Source organism: Orbicella franksi, chromosome 10 (genome assembly GCF_964199315.1).
Source record: "Orbicella franksi chromosome 10, jaOrbFran1.1, whole genome shotgun sequence".
Taxonomy (NCBI): Eukaryota; Metazoa; Cnidaria; class Anthozoa; order Scleractinia; family Merulinidae; genus Orbicella; species Orbicella franksi.
This window is the reverse complement of record NC_138154.1, coordinates 26,059,531-26,081,306: the sequence shown is the minus strand read 5'-3', so window position 1 is coordinate 26,081,306 and position 21,776 is coordinate 26,059,531. Positions and strand designations below refer to the sequence as shown.

Genomic DNA, 21,776 nt, shown 5'->3' with positions numbered 1-21,776 from the left:
GAGCGCCTTTTTCTTTTGTTGATGGCTCGGTAACCTGATCAGAAACATAGGCACGCAAGACGTGCAAGAGTTATTTTTTGGGGGAATTAGAAGCCCCTGGAGTTAGCAACACTCAGTGGACTCTTAACAGTTATGATAAGGTTAATCCAACAAGTTTGTTTGGTTACGATGTTCTCGTTGACGTCGTCGCCGTGGTTTGCCTAAGCTCCCTATTATATTATCTCCAGTTAGTTCAGTTTCAATTTTTCTCAATCTAAGAAGGATATTCTGCCAATTTTAGCGCTAATATGAGTTCACATTGACTTTGTGACTCCTGCCTTGATACTATGACATGGGTTCTTGTCTCGACCGCTGGTTTGAGGGAGCGGAGGCTCAGGTACTAGCTTCAAGTTTGCCCTACGCGGGCAAATTATCTCGAACAATAAATAAATATGGAGTTAATTTAAATTACAAGGAAACAAAAATAATCAAACGTGCGCACCCTCTGAACGCAACTCGTGTATTTATATCCAAGATTTACAGTATTGTTGGTATTTCTGAAATGTTATACAGTATCGTATTTTAAGTTAAAAATAGTTTTTGTGGGTTTGACAATTATGCATTGAGAGGTTTCCGGCCTTCTTAGTACTCTTGGAAACCGAAGGATAACGACTCTTGAATGACAGAATAATCAACAAAGGACCATGATCTTCGGTGTTACGACATCCGAACGGATGGTCAAGTCGGCAACGTCCGTCGATTTCCGAGGATATGAGGAAAGCGTTTAGGGAGTGTTTGATCACCCACTGATTATGATTGATCGTATTTTGCGTGGATCATGGCATTAAAAATTACTTTTATGTACCTCGTGTCTTAAAATAGTCTTTTGGAAAACCCGTTGGAAGTCAGGGTTCTCAAATTATTAATGGTTTCAATATTCAAATCAGATTTAACCGCTTAATCGTAGTTAACAAAGTGTCTGTCTCCTTGTTTCATGGTCCATCAAATCGCTTTGGCCGAATGAGAGCGATTTGTTTTCGTGGCTTCGCGGTATCTTCGTACGCGACCACGTGAGTCTAACACTTGTGGCAACGCCACGGATCCAAAGCCCCGTTTTCCCGCGTTTTTAAAGTCAACATAACGTAATGCGGTCAAAAGCGAGATGAAAAATGTACCAGTATGTTTAACTGTTTAACTGTTTAACGCCAAGGGATTTAAGAGGCAATCAGTGGTCTCTGAAGTGATACTCAGCTTTGCCTGTTATGTAAATGATGCAATGAAAACTTAAACGCGCTGATTTGATACGTTACAAAACTTATTATTAATTCCTTGCTATGCGCGAGAAATTCACACATTTAATAATGAACTTCAAACTTAACGACGCAGTTTCCTTTGTCCATGCGCACCTTAGCCAAATTTCACTTTCAAATTTTTCAACCGATGTTTAGTTCAGTTTGAGCTGTATCCACTTCCCCTCAGGTTTGCTGACTTTTAGCAATGCGAGCGAAGCTTTAAAAGGATACAGCGAGTTTTATTTAAACATTGAGCATTTCATTTCACGTGAACCTGAGTTTCTTGAAGCTTTGAGACTGAAAGTTCGCTTCACAAGGTGGCAACATTCCTTCTAACGGTTTGATTCCAGCATCACTGGGCTCTGTGATGCTCATCACTTGGGACATTTCAGAACTGTACTGTAGTAATCTTTAGTAGCAACCGACAAAAGAATAATCGATGCTGAACGATGCAATCCGCGTTAATTCCTTCTTCACCGGTGAGACATTTAGATACAGTCACTATGTTGAAGTATGCGGAGACAGATAAGAGAGGCAGGGCAGTGGAAAAAGCCTTCTTAAAGGTAAGTAAGAATTTCTCATTCTACATAATCAGCAAATAGATTGAACTTTATTCTAATGGCATTTCTGAAGATTTTTTGGTCATATGATATTTCAAAGACTAAGCAGTCTCTTAAGAAAGTAACTCTCAGTGACTTTCGGGCTCCACAACAATTCAGAATACCAGCAAAAACTCGTTGTTTAATTTTCCTAGAAAAGCTTCAACACCAGTACCGTGGAACAATGATCTGAAAATTATATTAAAATGCTTGAGTTAGAAACCGAGTGTATGGAAAGCAGTTACTTTATCCAAGAAGGCGACTCTCGCACATATACACATATATTTACCCTTACACTCTTCGTAAATAAGCTTCAATTTTCATAAAACTCTTTGTGATAAGACACGAAGAGACCGAAGACAGCATGTAATTATAAAATGTTTAAACGTAGTTTTCCTTTGTGAATTACTAATCTAAACACCTACTTTTCTCTAGATTAGTCCTTGAAGCGCCGATTACTGTGCAGTACGTACATGACATGCATATCGGTGTCGCAACCGCGGCAGTCTGCTGGTCATCAGCCTGGTTCAGTTGTGGCTTATAATGATCCATACTGTAGAAAAACTCAAGTGATTTCTGGCCGGAGAAATGCCTCGGACAATGGGATGGAGAGCGGCAAAGTCTTTCCTGAGAGCAACCCGACTATGGAAAATTCTGGTAACCATAGGATGAGTTAATAAGGACAGAGGTATCGACTTGTTTCTTAGAAAAATCCAGTAAGATGGAATGCGGAAAAGTATTTCAGTCCTGAGAGCAACCCGGCTGAGGACAATTCTGGTAATGATAGGATAAGTAAGTAAGGACACAGGTAACGACTCCGGTTTCTTAGAAAAATCCGAGATCAGTGCTAGAACAAGCTAATAAAACGTCCATTTTGAAATCGGAATGATCGCAGAAGGCAATCACGCATTCCTATAAAGCTGGGTGGAGAGTTTCGTGCGCTCCTCTTAGTGCTTGTTTTACTTTCACGTCCAGAGCGGTGGTAGCAGTCGAGAGGTCGACTAGTCATTCCGTGCTCGCAAGTTGGAAACCTATCCTGTTGGACACAGCACGCAGGTATCATGAGTACCATGCGACAATCCACCGGAAGCATGAGTCTGGATGGAGTGTCGGAATAGGGTGGTTGATTTCTGACCGGGCCTGTACTGCCTCAGCGCTTCTGACTTCATATGTCCTTATATGGACCCCCCGAGGTCTGTGTCTGTATTTCAAGCTGGGTTTGCAGGCTGTCGTTTCTGTTTTTTGTTTTTTGTTTTTTTGTTTTCTGCAGTCAAAATTCTAAAAGAATTAATAAACACTTGATTCGGGTTTTTCGAGGGCTAGTCGGTTGTTATCAGTAACTTGGAGGAAGGAAGAAATGTGGACACAATATGCGATTGTATGATCACCCTCGAATGGAGCAGATGAACATCTATTTCCTGTTTAACTTTTTGAGCTTTAAGCAATTAATGTTCCTATACAATAACAATGCCATTGGCTATTGAACTGATATTACATTTTTTACCTCTAGAAGCACTGATAAGGTCAGGAGTAGTTTGTATGTTGAATTAATGCTTCACCCAATGCATGCCATGGATAAAGACTGGTTTGGAGTCTTTTTTACATCAAAGTGGACAAGTGTACTTAGGCAGCGTTTGCATGTTGTCTTTCTATTTTCTGCATGAAGAAGAAATATTCAGTTATCGGGTTAATCGAGAATGAGAAGAACTTCTTCATGAAAAGAAAATTTATGAATAGTGCTGAAGTTACGCTAAAATTTGTGGGGTTGTAGTTAAGTTACTAATTATTTTCTTTTGTTGTTTCTAAACAGTTTATTGACTTGTTGTAAATTACATAAGACAGAAAAAAGTTGCTTGTTGCGTCCTTGCGATGTTCTCTACGACGAAGCTTGTGCGATTTCCTGGCCTCAACGAGCAAAGAACTTGGCTAATATCCAGCCCTCTTGACCCAAAAAGGGACCGCAATCAATGGCCACCCCGTAATACAAATTTGTTCCCCAACACCCTCCGTGGTAGAGAAACGAAACAAAACTCACTGTTTCCCGTGGCGACAGTTAGCGTTTTGTTAGATCCCAACTGATAATAAACACTCTGTTGCCTACTATTGTCCGAAATAAAATGTGTCTACCGCTGAAACCGATATGAATTTATTACTGAAACTTTCAAGACAGCTCAACAACGCTTTGAGGTTTAGAATTACTGACAGATCTTTCTTTGAGTACGCAAGTATTTTTGGTGAACGTGTAACTAGTTGACTTCCGAATAACCGAATAAGAACAAAATAAAAAATAAACCTTTGCTTTTGAGTACACGTGCCATGTTTTCAAGGCACACAACCTGATCATGTGCAAGTTAGCACTGCTGTTGCTCGAGGGAGTCAGTGAGTTTTGCTTGCCCTAGAGAGTTATACAGTTCCAGGCGGCTCATGTAGTATCTTTCCATCCAATAGAAAACTTCATTTCAGTTGGGAAGTTTAACGAAGCATTTTAATTCCTGCCCACACTACGCCGGAGAAATTCGAGAACGTGGCTTTATTTCTACGGTTAGGCCTAACCTCCACACTAATATAATCTGGAGAAATTGTCCACCGAAAACGGAACTTCTAACCAGAGGAACTTGATAACACCGACTTTGAGGGAGGTAGGTAATAAAGTATTGTCTGATTTGGCTACTGTCACCCACTAAAAATAATTCTGTTTAGTTCCCACTTCCATCTACAAAACGATCGATGCACGACTAAAAACACGAAACTACAATTTTAATTTATCACAGATATCGGGAATAATGTAGATATTGAAACAACTTTTATCTGCGATGGTGAAATTATTCCTCAGTGGCTCGTGATTCAGCTGATCCAGACGATTCCTCAATAGTTGGTAATTCAGCTGATCCAGGAGGCTCTTCAGTAGAAGGTGATTTAGCTGATCTAGAAGGTTCTTCAGTCGTAGGTGATTCAGCTGATCCAGAAGGCTGTTCAGTGGCAGGTGCACGTGATTCACCTGATCCAGAAGATTCTTCAGTGGTAGGTGATTCAGATGACTCAGACGGTTTGTCCATTACAGGCGATCCATAAGGTTCACCAGTGGCTGGTGACTCCGTAGTTTCATCACTCCTTAGTGCTGCTTCTGTAATTACCAGAACAAAGAGCAAAGTAAAAAACAACAGTTATTAAGATTGATTCCAGTCAACTCTCTAAGCAGCGATAATTCTAAAGATAAATATTCCACGACACGTCTTTTCAGTCGTTGTCTTAATACAATTAGAAAAGGTCATATTACCTAACTCATCGAGCACACTCTCAATATCGTTCCACTCGTCCTCTGTCTGGTACAATGCCCGGTTTGCTTGGTCTCTGATGTTTCTGTCATCAAAAACTTGTTCACGGTCTGACGTATAGAGTTTATCTAGCGGGGAAAATGGTAACATGAAAAGAACGAACAAAAGAGAGACGCGAAATAAACAAGTCGTAACTTTAAGATTACCTAATTCATCTAGTAGCCTATAATTGTCGTCCCATTTGTTATCCGTCTGGTACAATGCGCGGTTTGTTTGGCCTGTAATGCTGCTATCGTCATGACCTTGCTCTCCGTCTGACTTATAAAGTTTGTCTATCGAAAGCAACAACAAATTAAGGTGGCGTAAAACACTTTCCAGCACTTAGATTTTGGCGGGTCGCTACAACCACTCTTTATCACTTGATGCTACAATCATGGTATCAAAAAAACTGACCAATCATTGTTGAACACGTTTTTATCATTTTCGTGACACAATAGGTTACCATAGCAACAGTATGACCTGCTAAAAACACCCTCAATTACAGCTTTAGAGGCTTAAAATTCAAAAACGGCACGGTGATTTTTTTTTCTATTTTATCACATTTTAATAAGCATGATAAGACGCAACTTTTGGCAAAGTTTAAAAAAAAATTTGGAGCTAATTTTGAGAAATTGTCTTGGTCCTTCTAATAGACTTAAACCGCAGAGTCGTGGATAGAAATTTTCGAGGAACTTGTCTGCTTCAAGTACAGTAGTGATCTTTTTAACTGTCACACGCACTCGTTTTCACATTGATTACCCTTCTAATTTGCCAGTAAATTTTCAGTGTTACCATAAAAAAAGCTAATGGACCATATTTTCTCCTGGTCTACAGTCTATAAAGCATAGAAATGGCGTCGTAAGATGTCCAAAACTTTGCAGTTAAACGTCTTGCCCGCCGCTCATGGTTCCACTTTAGTTTGACCATGGTCTATAATTAACAGTTAAGACCATACTGTAGGTGACCGATTTGTAATTTAAACGAGGATAACGAGACCATTTTTAGACAAAGTTAGTTCAATTTCTTCTACCATTAGTCACGAGGTCCTCTCGATGAAAGCGGTTTAGTCTTGTGTGTCGAAAGTATACACGTTTGCTGATTGATTGGCCAGAGTGATTAGTACGGTTTTGATTTTGAGGCCTGCTCTTTACCTCTCTCCTTGTATCTTTTGTAATCCACATCATAGCCATATTCTGGATTCCAATGAACTCTTGGCCTGGCAGTTGTTAAAGTAACTACAGCGGAGAAAGCGAGCTGAAATGTGAAGGAGCGCTACGTTAGACAGCCAGCCAGCCTGCCAAACAGCTGGTCAATAGGTCAGTCAGTCAGTCAGTCGGTCGGTCGTTCCGTGGGTCCGTGGGTCCGTCGATCAGCCAATGACAGAGTCAGTCAGTTAGTCAATCGGTTAGACCGTCAGTCAGTCAGTCAGTCAGTTAGTCACTCAGCCAGTCAGTCAGCCAGTCAGTCAGCCAGTCAGTCAGCCAGCCACTCCGACAGACGGTCAGTCGGTCAGTGAGAACGCAGTAAGGAATGTCAATGTACTGAAACAAGAGAGGTGAAGTTTCAGGGAGTCGTTCCTGCATATAGCCTTATTTTCAAGGTAATCTTCTAGGTTTAGATTAGATCGCTCCCGGTTTTGGAATTCTCGAAGGATATAGAATTAAATAGACAATCCTGACACACGAATTTTCTCGCGTGGACAACGTAAGCGGCTTGAAATGCATTTTCATCCTTCATGGAAACATCCACGTAACGCGCGTGGTAACATCTGCGGGGAACTGGTTACCTGGCCTACATGAGATGGCTCAACTGTCTCGGCCCTTAATTCTCTCTCTTACCCTTCATTGCCACTTGAATGAAATTATTGTTGCTAGATATGTTTCCTTTCGATAAGAATTGACTTTAAACCACTAATAGCCGTCCATGAGTCTCATCTTCCAAATTGGCAGCCTTGGAACTAACTTGAAAGGGATAACTTTGAAAATACCCTTCATGCTCTCCCGGTTGAAACTCATGGCTTCTAGATATACCTCGTTAAAAGAGGTGTAAAAAGACTTGAATTGACACAACTCACAGCGGAAAACGAGTTTCACCTGATATAGCTGGCTAATTTTATCACCACCGGCGTCACTTACCAATCGTAATACTGTCATCAGCTCCATTCCACGTGTCCGTCTGATGCTCTCTGAGCTGTTCCTGATTTCGTCTGAAACTGACGGAGATTTTTTCCTCTGAAAGTTTGTTTTATCTTAAAGTATTATTCTCTGGGGGAAAAGGGCCATCTTTACAACATCTAGACAACATTAAAACTTAAATGTAGATGAAACATCTCAAAAACGCATTTCTGGAGTAGCGTTTTGGCTTCATACTTTATATTAGAACGAAACGTAAATTAAATTAATAATGCACAAATTATCTCATAGCTGATTATTCATGTTTTCAGTTGCAAATGTTGACAAACCATGTTATTATTTTCATGTAATTTACCGATTTAAACAACCAAAACAAAACCAAATGACTGAGGCAAGTGCCTCGATTTGCCTGTTACTATCGAAGGCCCTGTTAGGGAATCCAGAGTGAGCAGCAAGTGGGCGAGAAATTGAAAAACAAGTGAGGTCAGCCTCAATAGGGTACGCTTTCCTGAACTATAACCATGTTATAAATAAATCTCAATTACCAACACCTGAACGTTTGATCTGATTCTTACTTCTACTACAATAATCATGGGATCAGTCCTTGACAGATGAAATATAATGGCATTTCAATACTGAGATTGACAGCTCTAACGAAACAATGTTTTTCAGATCTTTCAATATGCTTACCCATAAATAATTGGAAAAATCAAACTTGCAAATGAAAAAGCCATAACGCATCATTAACCTTTTCCCAAGGTTAATTTAAAAAAATAACACACAAACAAAATATTCCTTAACAGCTATCAGTATATGAACGGCTACACAAATGGGTTTTCTGTACAGTATTAAGGTTACAAACGGTTCAGTATTCATTGCTTAGTATCTATGCTTCGAATTCGATCTGTAAACCGTCTCATCTTTAATTTTGAGGTTTCGCTTGTACTAAACTGATCAAAGTATTCATCGTAGCGTGACGTAGCCGTCTAAAATCCATAACGTTTGTCTTCCGTAGTCACAGAGTTGATTAAATATTTCTGGAAAACAGTCTGTGCGCATTTCGGAATACGTTGTGACTGATATCAAATGCTTCTTCCACAAACTTCACTGATTCTTCACCGTGTGAAACAAAGCGGTTACTGTAGGTTTAAATCATATGCCTTCTTGATCCATCTCCTAGCTTCGTATGCTAAAGAGTGAATTTATTATGCAAAACTTGTGCGTATGCAGACATTGAGTTATTCAAGTCACAAAGTTTGAAAAACTTTCTCTCGGTTTTCTAAAATAAGTTTAAGTTGAGAACTTCCCTTCTCTTCAGGGTCGCTTTCGAATGCTAAATGAACATAAAAACTTGGGGAAAAGGAATTCCCTGCGATTATTGGCGATTGACAAATATAGTGCCATGATCACGGACCATAACGTGGTGATTTAAAAGAACCAGCCAAGCCTTCGCCATGCATGCCCAGGTTAGCTTAACTCTTCTAAACTTTACCCCAATAACAGCATGGAAATAGATTAATGATTAACAGAGAGAGTGTATTCTCCCATGTCTTACCTGATCGCGTTCAAGTATGTCAAGACATATGTTCAAGACTTCCTCGGCGTGATGGATGTTGATCAAGGAACCATCTGTATGCTTGAGGAAAGTAAAAAGCTCGCAGATTTATTTAATATCCTTTATTGATTTAAAGAGGATGTTATTGAGAGACTCGCTGTCAAGATAGGAAACAACGCAATATGATTGGCTAAGAGCATTGTGATTAACACGTGATAAATGATCTTCGTGCGAGAATGTCAAAGATTGTTCCATGGGTTGACAGTCAACCAAAAACCCGCACAATCTGACTGTGTTGTTTAGCAGGGAGCAGCGAGTCCCCTTAGGCAAGAACTTAATGATCCGCATCGGGTCTTATAAAACTGCTCTGTGGTTTAGCAATATATCGATAGATTATATAGTCCATAGTTTCTAAGACTGACGAATGTCAACGATATACAAGACCGTACAAAGGAAGATAGTGAAAAAGCAAGGAAGAGTGAAGAACGATGCCTATGTCTTGGTAAATATTAAACATAACGTACTGCTTTTGTGCCCAAGGCAACTCTCTGTGACGAATGAGATCATTAAACATTCCGCAATACACCATTGAACATGATAATTTTTTTAGGCATATTCACATAGCTCGTAGACCGGTACAGCTGTACATTTGGATGTTGTTCAGATAAATCTAGATCTTTGACTTAACTTAACGGTATATCATGATCAATTGGTGTTTCTTTGATTGGTGATACAGTAATCATTACGGATTGACAGAAAATTCGAAACTGTTCAACCGATTTTAAATTTGTCAGCAAGTCAAATTAAAGCTTGTGTTAAATATTAGTTCAGATATTATTTGTGAAATGTACTCATTGAAGATTTCCAGCTCAGCGGTAAAGTTTTCTCGTACACTTTTGTAGACTATTACAGTGACACGGGACATGTATAAGGCTGATTATCTTGAAAATCATATTCAGGCTTAATTAATATTCTGCTGCTGAACATAGTAATGTGGGATTTGCACTTCCACCTTTTTACCACACGCAACTTAAGTATTGGCAAGAATGCAACGCTGAAAAATTTTCGGAGAATTACTGTATTCAAAACAAAATCATCTGCCGATAATAGTCGCATCCTGGTCGGAGACCGGCCAGTCCTTTTCAAACCCTTATTTGAAGCTCGGATTATCCGTATCAAACAATTTTTAAAAGACGATAACACCTTCCTCTCACTGGACGAACTCACTCGCAAAGTGAACATCAATATTCCGTTTGCACTTTACTATGGCCTCATCGCTGCCATCCCTACAGAATGGAAGAAAATACTAAATCAAAACACCCTTGCGCCATGCAAAACGCCCCTCTTGAAGACCTTCCGTCGATCCGTGTAGCCTACGCTACACTTCTAAGTAACAACGTAAGTCCACCGACATCAGAGACTAGAATTCTAAATTACGGTCTCTCTAAAAAAAAGCATCCACAAAGTGTACTCGTTGCCTTTCTTAATAGCCAAAGATTCGAAATTAACTGCCCTCCAGTTTAAAATAATAGACCACATTTTACCTACCAAGTCCAGCCTTTTTCGAGCTGGCATTACTGAAAGAGACATTTGCTCCTTATGCGCCACTGAAAAACAAAGAATAAACCACCTACTGTACCACTGTATAGTATCTATTGGCTTTCTGGGATAGATTCACCAACTGCTGGTACCAGAAATTTAAACAAGTGGTCATTTTGAATGAGTCTCACGTCCTATACGGTTGGCATAATAACATCAAAAATAAACAGGCACTTAATAATGTCACTCTAATTCTTATCGCAAAATTCCATATCTTCTCGACAAGTTCATGTGATGGCAACTTATGGTTTGAAGACTTTCTTCTTCGCCTCCAAGACAAACTTGATATTTTAAAGCAAAGTTACACCGTCCAAAGAAAGCTGCATAAATTCTTGGACATCTGGGGAAAATTACTATAAATTTCACTCCGCTTCGTCCTTTTCTTTTCACTCTCTCTTATTGTAACTCTTTTCTTTAAGCCAGGCGTAGTCTTGTTCGTGGCTTTTATCTTTATTGCATGATAAAACACAGTGATAATTGCTACCATAATATAGTGTAAGTAAAGTGTATAGGAGTTGCAGGGTTATATCTGTAGTACATCTCTTTGTAAGTGACGTAAATAGTGTAGTACTGTTGTGTAAGCATTGTAAGTAGTTTAAGCTCTGTAAACTGTGTGAGAAGTAAATACATTTCATAAAAAAAAAAAGAAATGTGGGATTTGCATACTAGTGAGTCAAACATGGGAAATTGTTATACCTCCCAACTCAAATACGTTTTCCGACTGGAGGAGAACGTGTCACGTGTCATGGGTCAAAACTTAATACAGCTGTAACTCCCCTGGGCGAACAAAAGTCTTTAACTCCTCAGGGAAACAACAACTTGGATTTTCGACTGCCACGTGATGAGGTCGTGCACCTTGAAACCGCGGCAAATTTACCGGTCAGCCGGCGTCAAGCAAAGATATTTTTTTCGCAGTTTTTTCTATTTTTGGGTTGGGAGGTATAACAAAACACTTAATGACTGACCCCACGGGAAACAGTTAGTCTTGTTTCCCCCCGACCCCTCAACATTGAGGGTCTCGCGAAATTTTCACTGTTTCCCTTGGGGCCAGACATTAGTGTTTATTACTGACCGGTGATAGAAGTTGCTGCATGTTTTTGAAGATGGGACGAGGAGTGTATATACTGGTATGTCATTTGTACTCGAGATGAGGGAGGTTATAAAAAAAGTGGGTCATAATCGAATGACTGTGTAAAAGGACTGAATTTGCAACACTGCGCAGAAATTTGTTGCACATGCTACTGCCGTTCCTTATTTAGGAAAATTGCAACTAGAATTACAACAACAACAACATAATGTTTGTAAAGAACAGTTCAAAAGCACTCTGCAAAGTTGTCAAGAGCACATTGAATCAAATACGACGTTTTTTTAAAATAAGTATTAATTACAAGTGGCAAAGTCGAGTTAAATAAAATTATAGACTAAAATAATTAACTACAAGGCAAAATGATTATAAAGCCATCGTTTAATGAAGGAGCTGGTACACCATCCGGTTACCTAGTTCTAAAAATAATTATCATTTACAAGCCGCAGGTGCCTGGACTGAGTTTACTAAAATATACAGCTTGCAAAATGAAACTGTTATTCCAAGTTTCTTGCAGTCTTCATTGATGTTTGCTAGGCAACTGAAGAGAACCTACATTGGATGTTAAATTAAAATGAATTAAGATCTTTCTTGATCCTCTACGTTCGACTTAATTCGCGACAATTGCTGAGCAGAAATATATCACCATGCATGCATCATATTTTAAAATTTTACTATTTTTTGACAAGTGGCTTAGATTATCCAATTGCAGACATGTTCAGTTTAACCAATTTCAGTTGATCGTTTTCTTTTTTTCGATCCTTGCACTGGAGTGCTCAAGACCTTGTTAAAAAATTCTTGAGACCTTGTCGATAATTTTGACTGAAAATAAAGCAGATGGAAGGATTTATAGCACAATTTGAGTGAGCAATAACTGCGGCAACAAAAGTGAAGTAGACGAAACCACACTGCTGTGTGCCACCAAATACAAAGAGCACAGTGGAAGCGAAACTGTAGGGCAACCAGCATAATGCAAACCCTAACACAATAGCAATGGCTATCTTGAGCACATTTCTTTCCCTTGTCAGTCGTTGTTGTATAGCAATGGCCGTTTGCTCGCCTGGAATCACCTGTGTTTTGAGTTTTAAGTAGATGAGGCGATAGAGTATGGCTATCACTAGTAACGGGATGTAAAAGAATACAAAAGTCATTGGTAAAATGTAATTTGCAAACGACGAGGACTCTCCAAAAGCTTCTTTCCACCGTAGCTCACAAACCAACCGACCCTGATTCTTCACAAGCTTGTAGGCAAAAAGATATGCGGTGGAGGTAGCTATCCCAACCATCCACGTGGCGAGAATGAAGAACGGGCACCGCTTTGAACTGATCAGAGGAGAACGGAGAGGAAAAACCACAGCTTGAAATCGATCCACTGCGATAAGGACCAGGCTCTGAATTGACACAGCACCGGAGACATCGGTTAAGAATGTAAGCAGCTTACACAAGGCCTCGCCAAGACGACCACTGACTAACCAGGAGTCGACGTGCAAACGCGTTACAATTCGCGGGAACAGGCAAATCGGAAACAACAAATCGGACATGGCCATGTTTGCGATTAAAACGTTGATGGGCTTTCTCATGGTGTTCGTCTTGAAGACAACCATTGCGATGAAAGTGTTTCCGGCCAACGAAACAACAAAGATTAAGCAGTAAACAAAGGTTAATCCGATCTTTGTTGCTGCAGCGTCATATATTTGTTTGCAGCTCCATGGCTGTGTTCCATTCATGGTCTTGTTCACGGCGTCTAGCGACATTTCAGAGAATGAGATATTTTACTCACAGTTTATTTTTCATGAAGTAAAACGGAAAATTTCCGGCGCTCTATTTACATTATGTCAACAGGAGAATGTTTACCTTAACGTCATTGATGTCACTTCAAACAATAACAACTTAAGTCGTTACTGGCTTAATTGGCCTATGACATGTCCAATAGCGAAGCACGCGAGTGACGTCATAACTCAGACAAACTCAGACAAACAAAACGGAATGACAAGATTTGACGCTTTTTCAAGCGCGTAGGCAAGTGCTCCTTGAACAATTTTTAAAACGAAAATTTGGTGTTCATTTTCCTCTATTTCTCTCAGAACACGCTTATGTTGTCTGACTCTTGCGGGGTTCCGATAATTTGCACTCAATTTGTAGACTTTGCGCGCTTCGTTATTAAGACGACTTCTGACGAAAAAAACTGTAATTTATGATGACGTCATGTTGTAGGATTTTTGTAGTGGGGCACTTCCTTTTCGCAAACTTTTCCGGCTTTTCCTTAAAGCTCTTAGCGCTTTTTCAAAAATTAATTATTTTTTTCAAACGCCGTCCTCTGAGATAGAGAACAAAATCAGGACTGAGAAAAGGGAAAACCCACTCTTTTATTAAAATTCTCTTTTACTTTTAACGTAACGCGTCAATTCTACTTTATCTTTCTCGTTATACATTATGTTTGTCTTTCGTTCGTAAATTTGTTTAATTTATGCTTCTGGATGCTATTACGGTTCTCAGACATAAGTATGGAAATTCAGGGATGTCAAACAATAACAGATGAAACCTAACCGTTGTTTGAGCCCAATCCGCCTCTGAAGTTACAGATACCCATCACCTGTCTCAGAAAACCTGCTACGACATGCTAATTCTTTTCACAGCACTTTTGCAAATTCGATTACCTGAGCTTCCGGGCTTTTTTTTAAACTTCTCTACGACTGGGAGAATGAGGGTGCGTTGAGGAATCTTAAAATCTTTTAATCTATAGACACTCTAATGTGTCTTAGAAAATGACAGTACGTTTTCGATCACTAAGGCCTCTACAGAACCAAATGCTTTCTTTTAGAAATTGCACTCTGCATTCGCGTTTTCCTTAATGTTCTGTATACCAATGAAACATCTGCAGGTGCAACTATAAGTACCAAATATTGGCAGACATTCGTTTTAATTATCACTCAGCGGTAGTTTAACCCGAAAGTTTGTCACGGTCTGCATAGGAGATTATGCTTCACAAAGTTTCAACATATCCTATAGTTCATTCATTTCACGTTGTATTTGTGGTATAGAAATTCATTTTTGGTTGTACACTTTGTTTCTGCTAATTAAACTGAATATGGTCCGCAGTAACTCGGCAACGGATTTGTTCCAGAACCTTTTGCGAACCTTGAAGAATGGGTTAATTGTTATTTCAAGATAATTTTTACGCGCAATAAATATTTTATTTCCCGATACTTTTCAGGTTAACATGCATGTATCACAAGGAAAGGTTGGTGCAAGTTTCTTCCAGCAAATACCAGTTGTGTTTCCTCTGCGCTTAGATGAAAGAAATATCTAAGGGAAAACATCGGGGCACTTCACGTGATAACATCGTGCAAATGATTGACAGAAGTTTCTTGTTAACTAAGGATTCTTATCCAATAATCAACAAAGAATCCTCAGCCGCCTGCAAATCGACCTCAACCTGATCAACGGGGACATAAAATGCAGTACGCTCGCGATTACTTAACTGCTTAATACAAATATTTTTCACAAAGCTATCAAACTAATATTTAAGTCCGTTAGGAGTGGAAAATTGGGTACCTACCCGTCAAAAAGTGTTACAGACCGGCCGGATGATTTTACCGGTCGTTTACACGGATAATGCTTTGCCACTGGTCGGAAAAAGTGGCCGTTACAGGCCAAATTTGAAAGGTAGCATTAACACAACAATTTTTGGATGACTGGATCAATAGCTGTTATTACAGTTTTCAGAGGTTTAACATACAAACGAGGCGAAAGGGTCAATTCTGCTTTGTATTGACCCATTCGCCTCGTTTGTATGCCTGTTTAAGCAAAAGAATATTGGACCGCAGACTCAACTGTAATAACAGCTAAGCAGTGAGCTGTTACCGAGCACGCGTTTATCACGTAAAACAAATTGGCGATGAACTATGCTAAGCTATCCGTTCTTGTACGTTTTTTTTGTCGAACGGAACTCGACTGGATCCAAACCCTTTCCCAATCCAAATTATTTGTCCGCTCTAAGAGTGATCAAAGCAAGTTATCCACCCTAAGAGTGTTCAGCTAAAACAAGAGGCTAAAACTATTTGTCCACTTCCATAGTCTCCAGCAAAACTCAGTGTCCACTCCAAGAGTGTCCAGCCAAAAATGTTTGTCCACTGCCAAAGTTTCCAGCATAAGTTGTTCAGTGTCCACTCCAACAGTGTTCAGCCAAAATTATTTGTCCACCGTCACAGCGTCTGCGTACGTCTTTTTGTCCACTCCCAGAGTGTTGCGTGACAATAATTAGGGAGTTTACAAAACCACGAGGGCGACGCCGAGGACAACGTCGATTAAAAACTGAATTTATATCTTACCTACGAATCTCACGATACTCTTAAGTCATTTACTTTGTTTATCACTGTCAAAAATATCGCAAAACTAAATCCGGAACACAGCAATAAGTTTGAAATAAAAATTTAAAGAATTAGCCGTCGTGGTTCACGTTCTCTGGACGATGCCAAATTTGGTCATTTCATGTTGTTGTCTTGTAGAGGACGGCAAAGAAATGTACCAAGAATTATAACGCACCTACACAGCCACTGTACTGCTCATTAATTCTTTTGCTCAGTGACGTTCCCGTTGCCGTTGCCGTCGTGGTTTCGTAAACTCCTTATTGTCTACTTCCAGAGTTTGCAGCGACAGTATTCCCTGCCAGAGTGTATAGCCCGTTGGTCGTCTTGCAGAATGTCCAGGTCAAGTCACTTGTCCCCTCTCAGAGTACAGTGTCTGACGACAATGAGGTTGTCCGTCCACCTCTAGCGTTTCCAGCACAGGTAATCAAGTTAATACTCGCTTTTCCAAACTGAGGCATCCTGATCGTGTACAGTATCGGATTTACAAAGGAGTTAGCAAAGAACAAGGCCTCAGAAACACCTCGCGCTCTTAAAACTGTTTCTTCAGAAAATGTCTGTGACAGATGAGACTCTAGGAATGTGAAAAGCACGTACGGAATCCACACTGACAAGGAGACAAGCGTGACAATGAACAGTGTCATAGTAAGCCTTCGTTCCTTCCTTGCCTGGCCGCGATGAGAGTGCTGGGGTTGTTCACTGCATCGAACTGTAACAAATATCGCGAAGTAACTAAAGGTTAAAATTAAAAGCGAAACAAAAACGCATGAAGCCACGATGTACCAAATCTGCAACCCGATTATGTCATAGAATAAGAATAAAACTATGACACTTGTGCAAATGAAAGACGCGACCCATACGCAAGAAATCCAAATTTTGTATGTCAGTCCTGTCATAGACCGATGCCTCATTGGACTTCTTGTAGCGTACAGTCTCTCAACTGAAATTGAGACCAAAAACGCAAGAGAACACCCAAAAAACAGTGTGTCAACTCCATATGTGGAAATGAACCACGCATGAGTCATCTCAACATTCCAAAGTCCATAAGTGTTCCCTCGACGAAAAACAGCAGTTGGTATAACAAGTCCTCCCACACCGACATCAGCCGCTGATAGGTTGATTAGGAGATATGTACTGCGCTTGCGCAAATGGCGGTCCTTGGTAAAGACGATAATCGTAAACATGTTGAGTACAACGATGATGATCGCCTCAAGAATAAACAGAGAACACCAGAAATATCCTTCCTCTTTGCTAATATGAAGTATGGACCCTGTTGGTCTGAGTATTGCTGATGATGTGTTATTCGTTTCCATGATTATGTCTATCTGCAATAGATACACAAACAGTTATTTCTGCTGTCACACAATCCTACAATGGTTTTAGACCCTTTTTTTGCTTGTTTGTTTTTGTCCATGTTTAAATTAAACAAGCGGCTTTCCTTGATTAAACGCCAGAGCCCGAATAATTGCCGGGTTCAAATGTCATCGGGTGTATAAAGCTGTGTTCTTAATAAACGCCTTGAAATCCTACGTTTTCTCGGCGCCGAAAAAAATACGGTCAATTTCCAAGAAAATCCCTACCTCGAAAGAGAAAAGTATGCAGCCATGATGATCTAGGCAAGTAAATTAATCCACGCCCGCTTGGCTTCAGATTTCGAAGATAGGAAATAATTCTTAGAAATGTGAAACACTTCGACTGTTTCAGTATTAACATCTGTCAGTCGACTGACACTGAGTTTCTTAGTGTTTTTTAATTACAGAGAAGCTTTTAACGGATATTGATCTACTGATTTACCATCAATGTTTAAAACATCGAGTTGTGAAAAAAAACAAAACAAAACAAAACAACAACAACAACAAAAAAAACATGCATGAAAAGCATATTAGAATTGACCATATTAGAATTTAGGACGCCTCAATGGTCAATTCCCTCTATGACTGGGACGAGCCGGTAGGGAATCATGGCAGTTGCGTTCATGGATGAAAAAATATCCAATCCAACAGAGCAACGTTCGAATTGGTGCTGTTGCTATTATTCGATTGTAAGTCCCGAGACGAGAGGTACTAGATTTCAGAAGGCAAGCCTATAGTCCACACTGTGTGCTATCTTGGATTGGACTCATTGTTATTTTTGATGAATACAATTAACATGTTTCCCTGCATGTACATCTCATAGAGGGAATTGGGCATTGAGTAAAAACTTTGCTTATTCAGTACAAACGTATGTGCATGTGTTTTGTAGACTTAGCTCATTTAGCTCGTCCTGAAATGAATAGCTCACTGAGTAAAAAGCTAGGCCGTTTCAGCGTTGTATTCTGTGAATTTCCCACTTATTTCATTGTACGCCTTCATTGTTGAATTTGATCAACTCGATTCTTCTTTTATTTTTGTTAGGGGAAAACATCTTCTTTGAAATCTTCAGCGTCAACCCAACAATTCTTTGAAACCCCTAAAAAATATTATTAACCTTGACGTCTTGCTAAGAGATTGAAGATATCAAGGTCCCAGGGTAAAAACATTATACACAGTTACCTTATATTTACATGCAAGTAAGCAAAAATAAAAATTAGAATTTTTTTTTTTTTTAACTTACGACTTACAGGCAACCAGCCAGCTCACTGATTATAGCCGTGGTAACCGGGTTCGTATCGGCGTTATACTCGATTTTGGAGTTGGAAATACTAGTCTGAGCCAAAAACGTCAACCGTTTTGGGATGAAATCCAATTACCCAGATGAGAAATGTCCAACGTTTAACAGAATGCTCTATGGAAAGCCTGAAGTTAATTAAAAAAAAAAACAAACGTTTCCGGTCGTAATCGTCAACACAAGGCGATCTGTTTGCAAGTTTTTTTTTCAAGCAATAGTACATGCAAAATTCACTCGTGTATTGATACAACGTCACAACGTACTTCATAGCAGCTTTCGCTTGGCCTGCGCAAGCCATCGATTTGCCGTCGCTAAAGTGAGAACCGGAAAATTACGAGATGTAAATCATTTCCTTACCAGTAAATCAGAGCAAGAGGCTACAGAATGCAACACCTCTGAAGGTTCTTAGACGGCAGATGAGTAAAACAAGGGAAACTGCATCTGAACAGAAAGCCTCGTAATAAAATTCTTGCATTGCAAATTAATATTTGGATCAGTCAGCAATTTACATATTCAAAGCAGACATAACACAGCTATTCTTATGTCTCTATAGTTGTGGAGAGCGAGCCATCTTTAGTTTTATAATTGTTTGTTTACGACAAAATACTTTAGTTAGAAACATGAATCGCAAAAAAAAAAAACCAGTCTCCCTTGATTTATACCGATGAAGCACGGCATGGGCACTGGCTTTTGAGCTTCTTAAACCTTGCAGCTGCCTTACTTTACAGTAATTTCTAGTAACATGTTTACGTTTCTGGAAAGCTGGCTGCAGATGTTTGTTCACTTTTGTGATAGCCTCAGGAGAAATATGCAACGGTGCCATAAAAAACTGAAACAGTTGTTGTTCCATAATAAATGGCTTGCGGTTTTGATAAAAGGCTCAAAAACCGTACAGTTATAATTTTACTGCAACACTAACAGCAAGTATACGTGACAAAAACAAAAATTATTGACCACAGCCCTTTCTTGTAAACTACTTTAAAGTGGTTAAGACCCTGAAATTAATTTAGGTATAATATCATAGATGCTAGTTGTAATTAAAAAATACTGATGGAGCTATCTGGTTGCTTTTTCATCATCAATCTTTCTCACCGTGTGACATCCAATACCGAGATATTTCTCTCACATTTTTGAAAAGAGGGATTACGTGAGGATGTTTTGTCAACACTCGCACCACGTCAATAAACGTCGCCATGCGTGCAGGTATCACATTTTGACGTGCACGTTAAACAAAAATTGTTCTTTTTTTCGTTTTTCCCATTTCCTTCAGCAACATTGCTAAATAAATAATTTTTTTCTTTGACGATGAAACTTGAAAGAGCCATTTAATTTTTTCAGCGCCATTTTTCCATTTTGACATTGCTAGTACAAGCTCAATTGCTAAGCAGCTTAATCCAAATTTGTCTTTTTTAGACAGATTTCTTTTTTTTTTTTTTTATTTTATCGAAGAAAATTGCAGAATGGACCTTCCTACCGATGCCACGCAGCATCAACAGTTTTTCGAATCTTTCATTTAAACAACAAAGAAAAAACTCCATAGATCACTTTGTCAAGCCGAATGTAGAAAAGATGCCTAGTTTCTTTAAAATCCGTACAAACTCGCAACAATATGGGACCGCAAATTTGTCATACGCGAAGCGTAGAAACGACTATTGTTATGGGCAGAATTTGTAAATGTGTCACTCACTCAGATGTAAACTTTTGGTATGGAGAGCTTGGGTACGAGTTTCTCGAAGAGCTCCAACCATTTTGGTTCTTGTGTTTCGCTTTTGCAAATATGTAATATTTTGCTTAGGGCTTTTGCTCACTCGTAGATGAAAGCTGAGAGAGGCATTTATCACTGTGGTCATGTATCGGTCAAAACAGCGCGGCCGGCGATGTCAAAGAATTGTTACAGTGAAAGTCAGGAAGACAGATCGTGTTTACTAGACGTGGCTCGATCATAGCCTTTTTCTTGCATGGCTAGAGAATTTGATGGTTTTCCACTCCCTTTCTCTCCTTGTAGAGTCCAAGGTAAGCCTAAGGTAGCCTGTTTTTCTGTATCGCATTTTTTTGTGTACACGTTGAAATTCTGGCAGTGTTCGTATCTTAAATTCAAAACCGTGATTTTATTATTTTCGTTATTTTGTATTTTCAAATAAGCTTACTTCAAGCAAAAAATTCAAATTGCTTAATCTTTTAATTTTGTTGTTCTTCATACTACATTTCTTCTGTATTCTATGCAATTCGACTAGAGTGAGCATTTCTTCATGAATAGTGTACAAGTCAGCATCCACTATCGAGTAAATATGCCCTAAAATTTGAGTGATGGATAGACAAATTAGCATCCAAGAGACTGTGTAGATCTAGTTTTTGCGAGAGAGATTGACTGCCCAATCATGTCAAACGCAAGCCATGTCAAACAGGCATAGTGGCTGGTGATGTACGTATAGTCTACGTATAGGAACATATACGCATACGTATAGGAACGAGATATGTAAACAACTGGAGTCAAAACTTGAAATAGATATAAATTGTACCTGTCAACAATTGTTTTAATAATCATTGTCTAATCACAGTCAAATTAATATAATCCATGTTAAAATTTTTAAGCAGTCTGTATAAACAGCCTGTAATTAGATTTTTGTTTACTTCCCTAGTCACACTGCACATGTACTACTTATGCCAGGGGGCAACGCTTGCCCCCTGGCATACATATCTTTGTAAACATTGGTAAGTTTGCGGTTCCATATTTTCATAAGTTTGCAACGGATTCGCATAAAAGTTTGCATATGTTCAAAATTCAACATAATAAATCGAGCGACGAACCCTTTTTTGTTTGAATTTAAAAAAAAAAGAAAAATTGTAAAAGCGCGACATCGGTGAGAAAGTTCATTACTATTTTATTTGCATTGATCTCTATACTCGTTTCCAGACTCTATCTCCATTTGCGCAATTGTCGTCGAGGAGAGAGACCTGGTTGTTGTTGATTAGGTAAATACCTATAGCTGGTTTTCACGTGACGTCACTAAAATTCAGACCACAAAACTATTGATCTTCCTGAGATTTTACTTTAGTGATGTTTAAGAGCAGCTGAAAACTAATATTCATACAAATTTTCGCTCCAAATGGGTTCTTAGTTTTGTGATACACTACGCTTGAATTTCTAAGCTTTTGCGTGACGCGGCATTTACATGACGGCCTAGAGAGCTGTGATGATGGTTAAAAAA

At 39.2% G+C, this 21,776-nt stretch overlaps 3 protein-coding genes across 5 annotated transcripts in view; all 3 read right to left on the bottom strand.

Annotated features, from left to right (window-relative positions):
• The window catches only part of LOC145501887 (uncharacterized), a 237,544-nt gene extending 228,579 nt beyond the window's left edge, over positions 1-8,965 (bottom strand). Inside the window, exons 1-6 of one of the 3 annotated variants that reach the window (XM_081481280.1) lie at positions 8,872-8,965; positions 7,320-7,396; positions 6,336-6,438; positions 5,352-5,477; positions 5,148-5,273; positions 3,818-4,994 (exon numbers count right to left, since the gene is read on the bottom strand). In XM_081481280.1, coding sequence (XP_081337406.1) covers positions 4,693-4,994; positions 5,148-5,273; positions 5,352-5,477; positions 6,336-6,438; positions 7,320-7,346 — 684 coding nt within the window. In that variant the 5' untranslated portion in view covers positions 7,347-7,396; positions 8,872-8,965 and the 3' untranslated portion in view covers positions 3,818-4,692. Of the gene's footprint in view, positions 1-3,817; positions 4,995-5,147; positions 5,478-6,335; positions 6,439-7,319; positions 7,540-8,871 lie in introns of those variants that run through there. The other 2 variants (XM_081481278.1, XM_081481279.1) reach the window with 2 other exon arrangements.
• Positions 8,966-12,330: 3,365 nt separating this feature from the next.
• Positions 12,331-13,322, bottom strand: LOC145499349 (QRFP-like peptide receptor). The gene has a single exon (XM_081478857.1). The coding sequence runs from the start codon at positions 13,306-13,308 to the stop codon at positions 12,331-12,333; it is 978 nt and encodes a 325-aa protein (XP_081334983.1). The 5' UTR covers positions 13,309-13,322.
• Positions 13,323-14,710: 1,388 nt separating this feature from the next.
• Positions 14,711-17,578, bottom strand: LOC145499955 (trace amine-associated receptor 365-like). The gene has a single exon (XM_081479471.1). It carries the CDS (start codon positions 17,232-17,234, stop codon positions 16,284-16,286), a length of 951 nt encoding a protein of 316 aa, XP_081335597.1. The 5' UTR covers positions 17,235-17,578; the 3' UTR covers positions 14,711-16,283.
• Positions 17,579-21,776: the final 4,198 nt, after the last annotated feature.

Coding starts and splice junctions, on each gene's coding strand:
- LOC145499349 (XM_081478857.1), bottom strand. CDS start 13,308: ATGTCGCTAGACGCCGTGAACAAGACCATGAATGGAACACAGCCATGG.
- LOC145499955 (XM_081479471.1), bottom strand. CDS start 17,234: ATGGAAACGAATAACACATCATCAGCAATACTCAGACCAACAGGGTCC.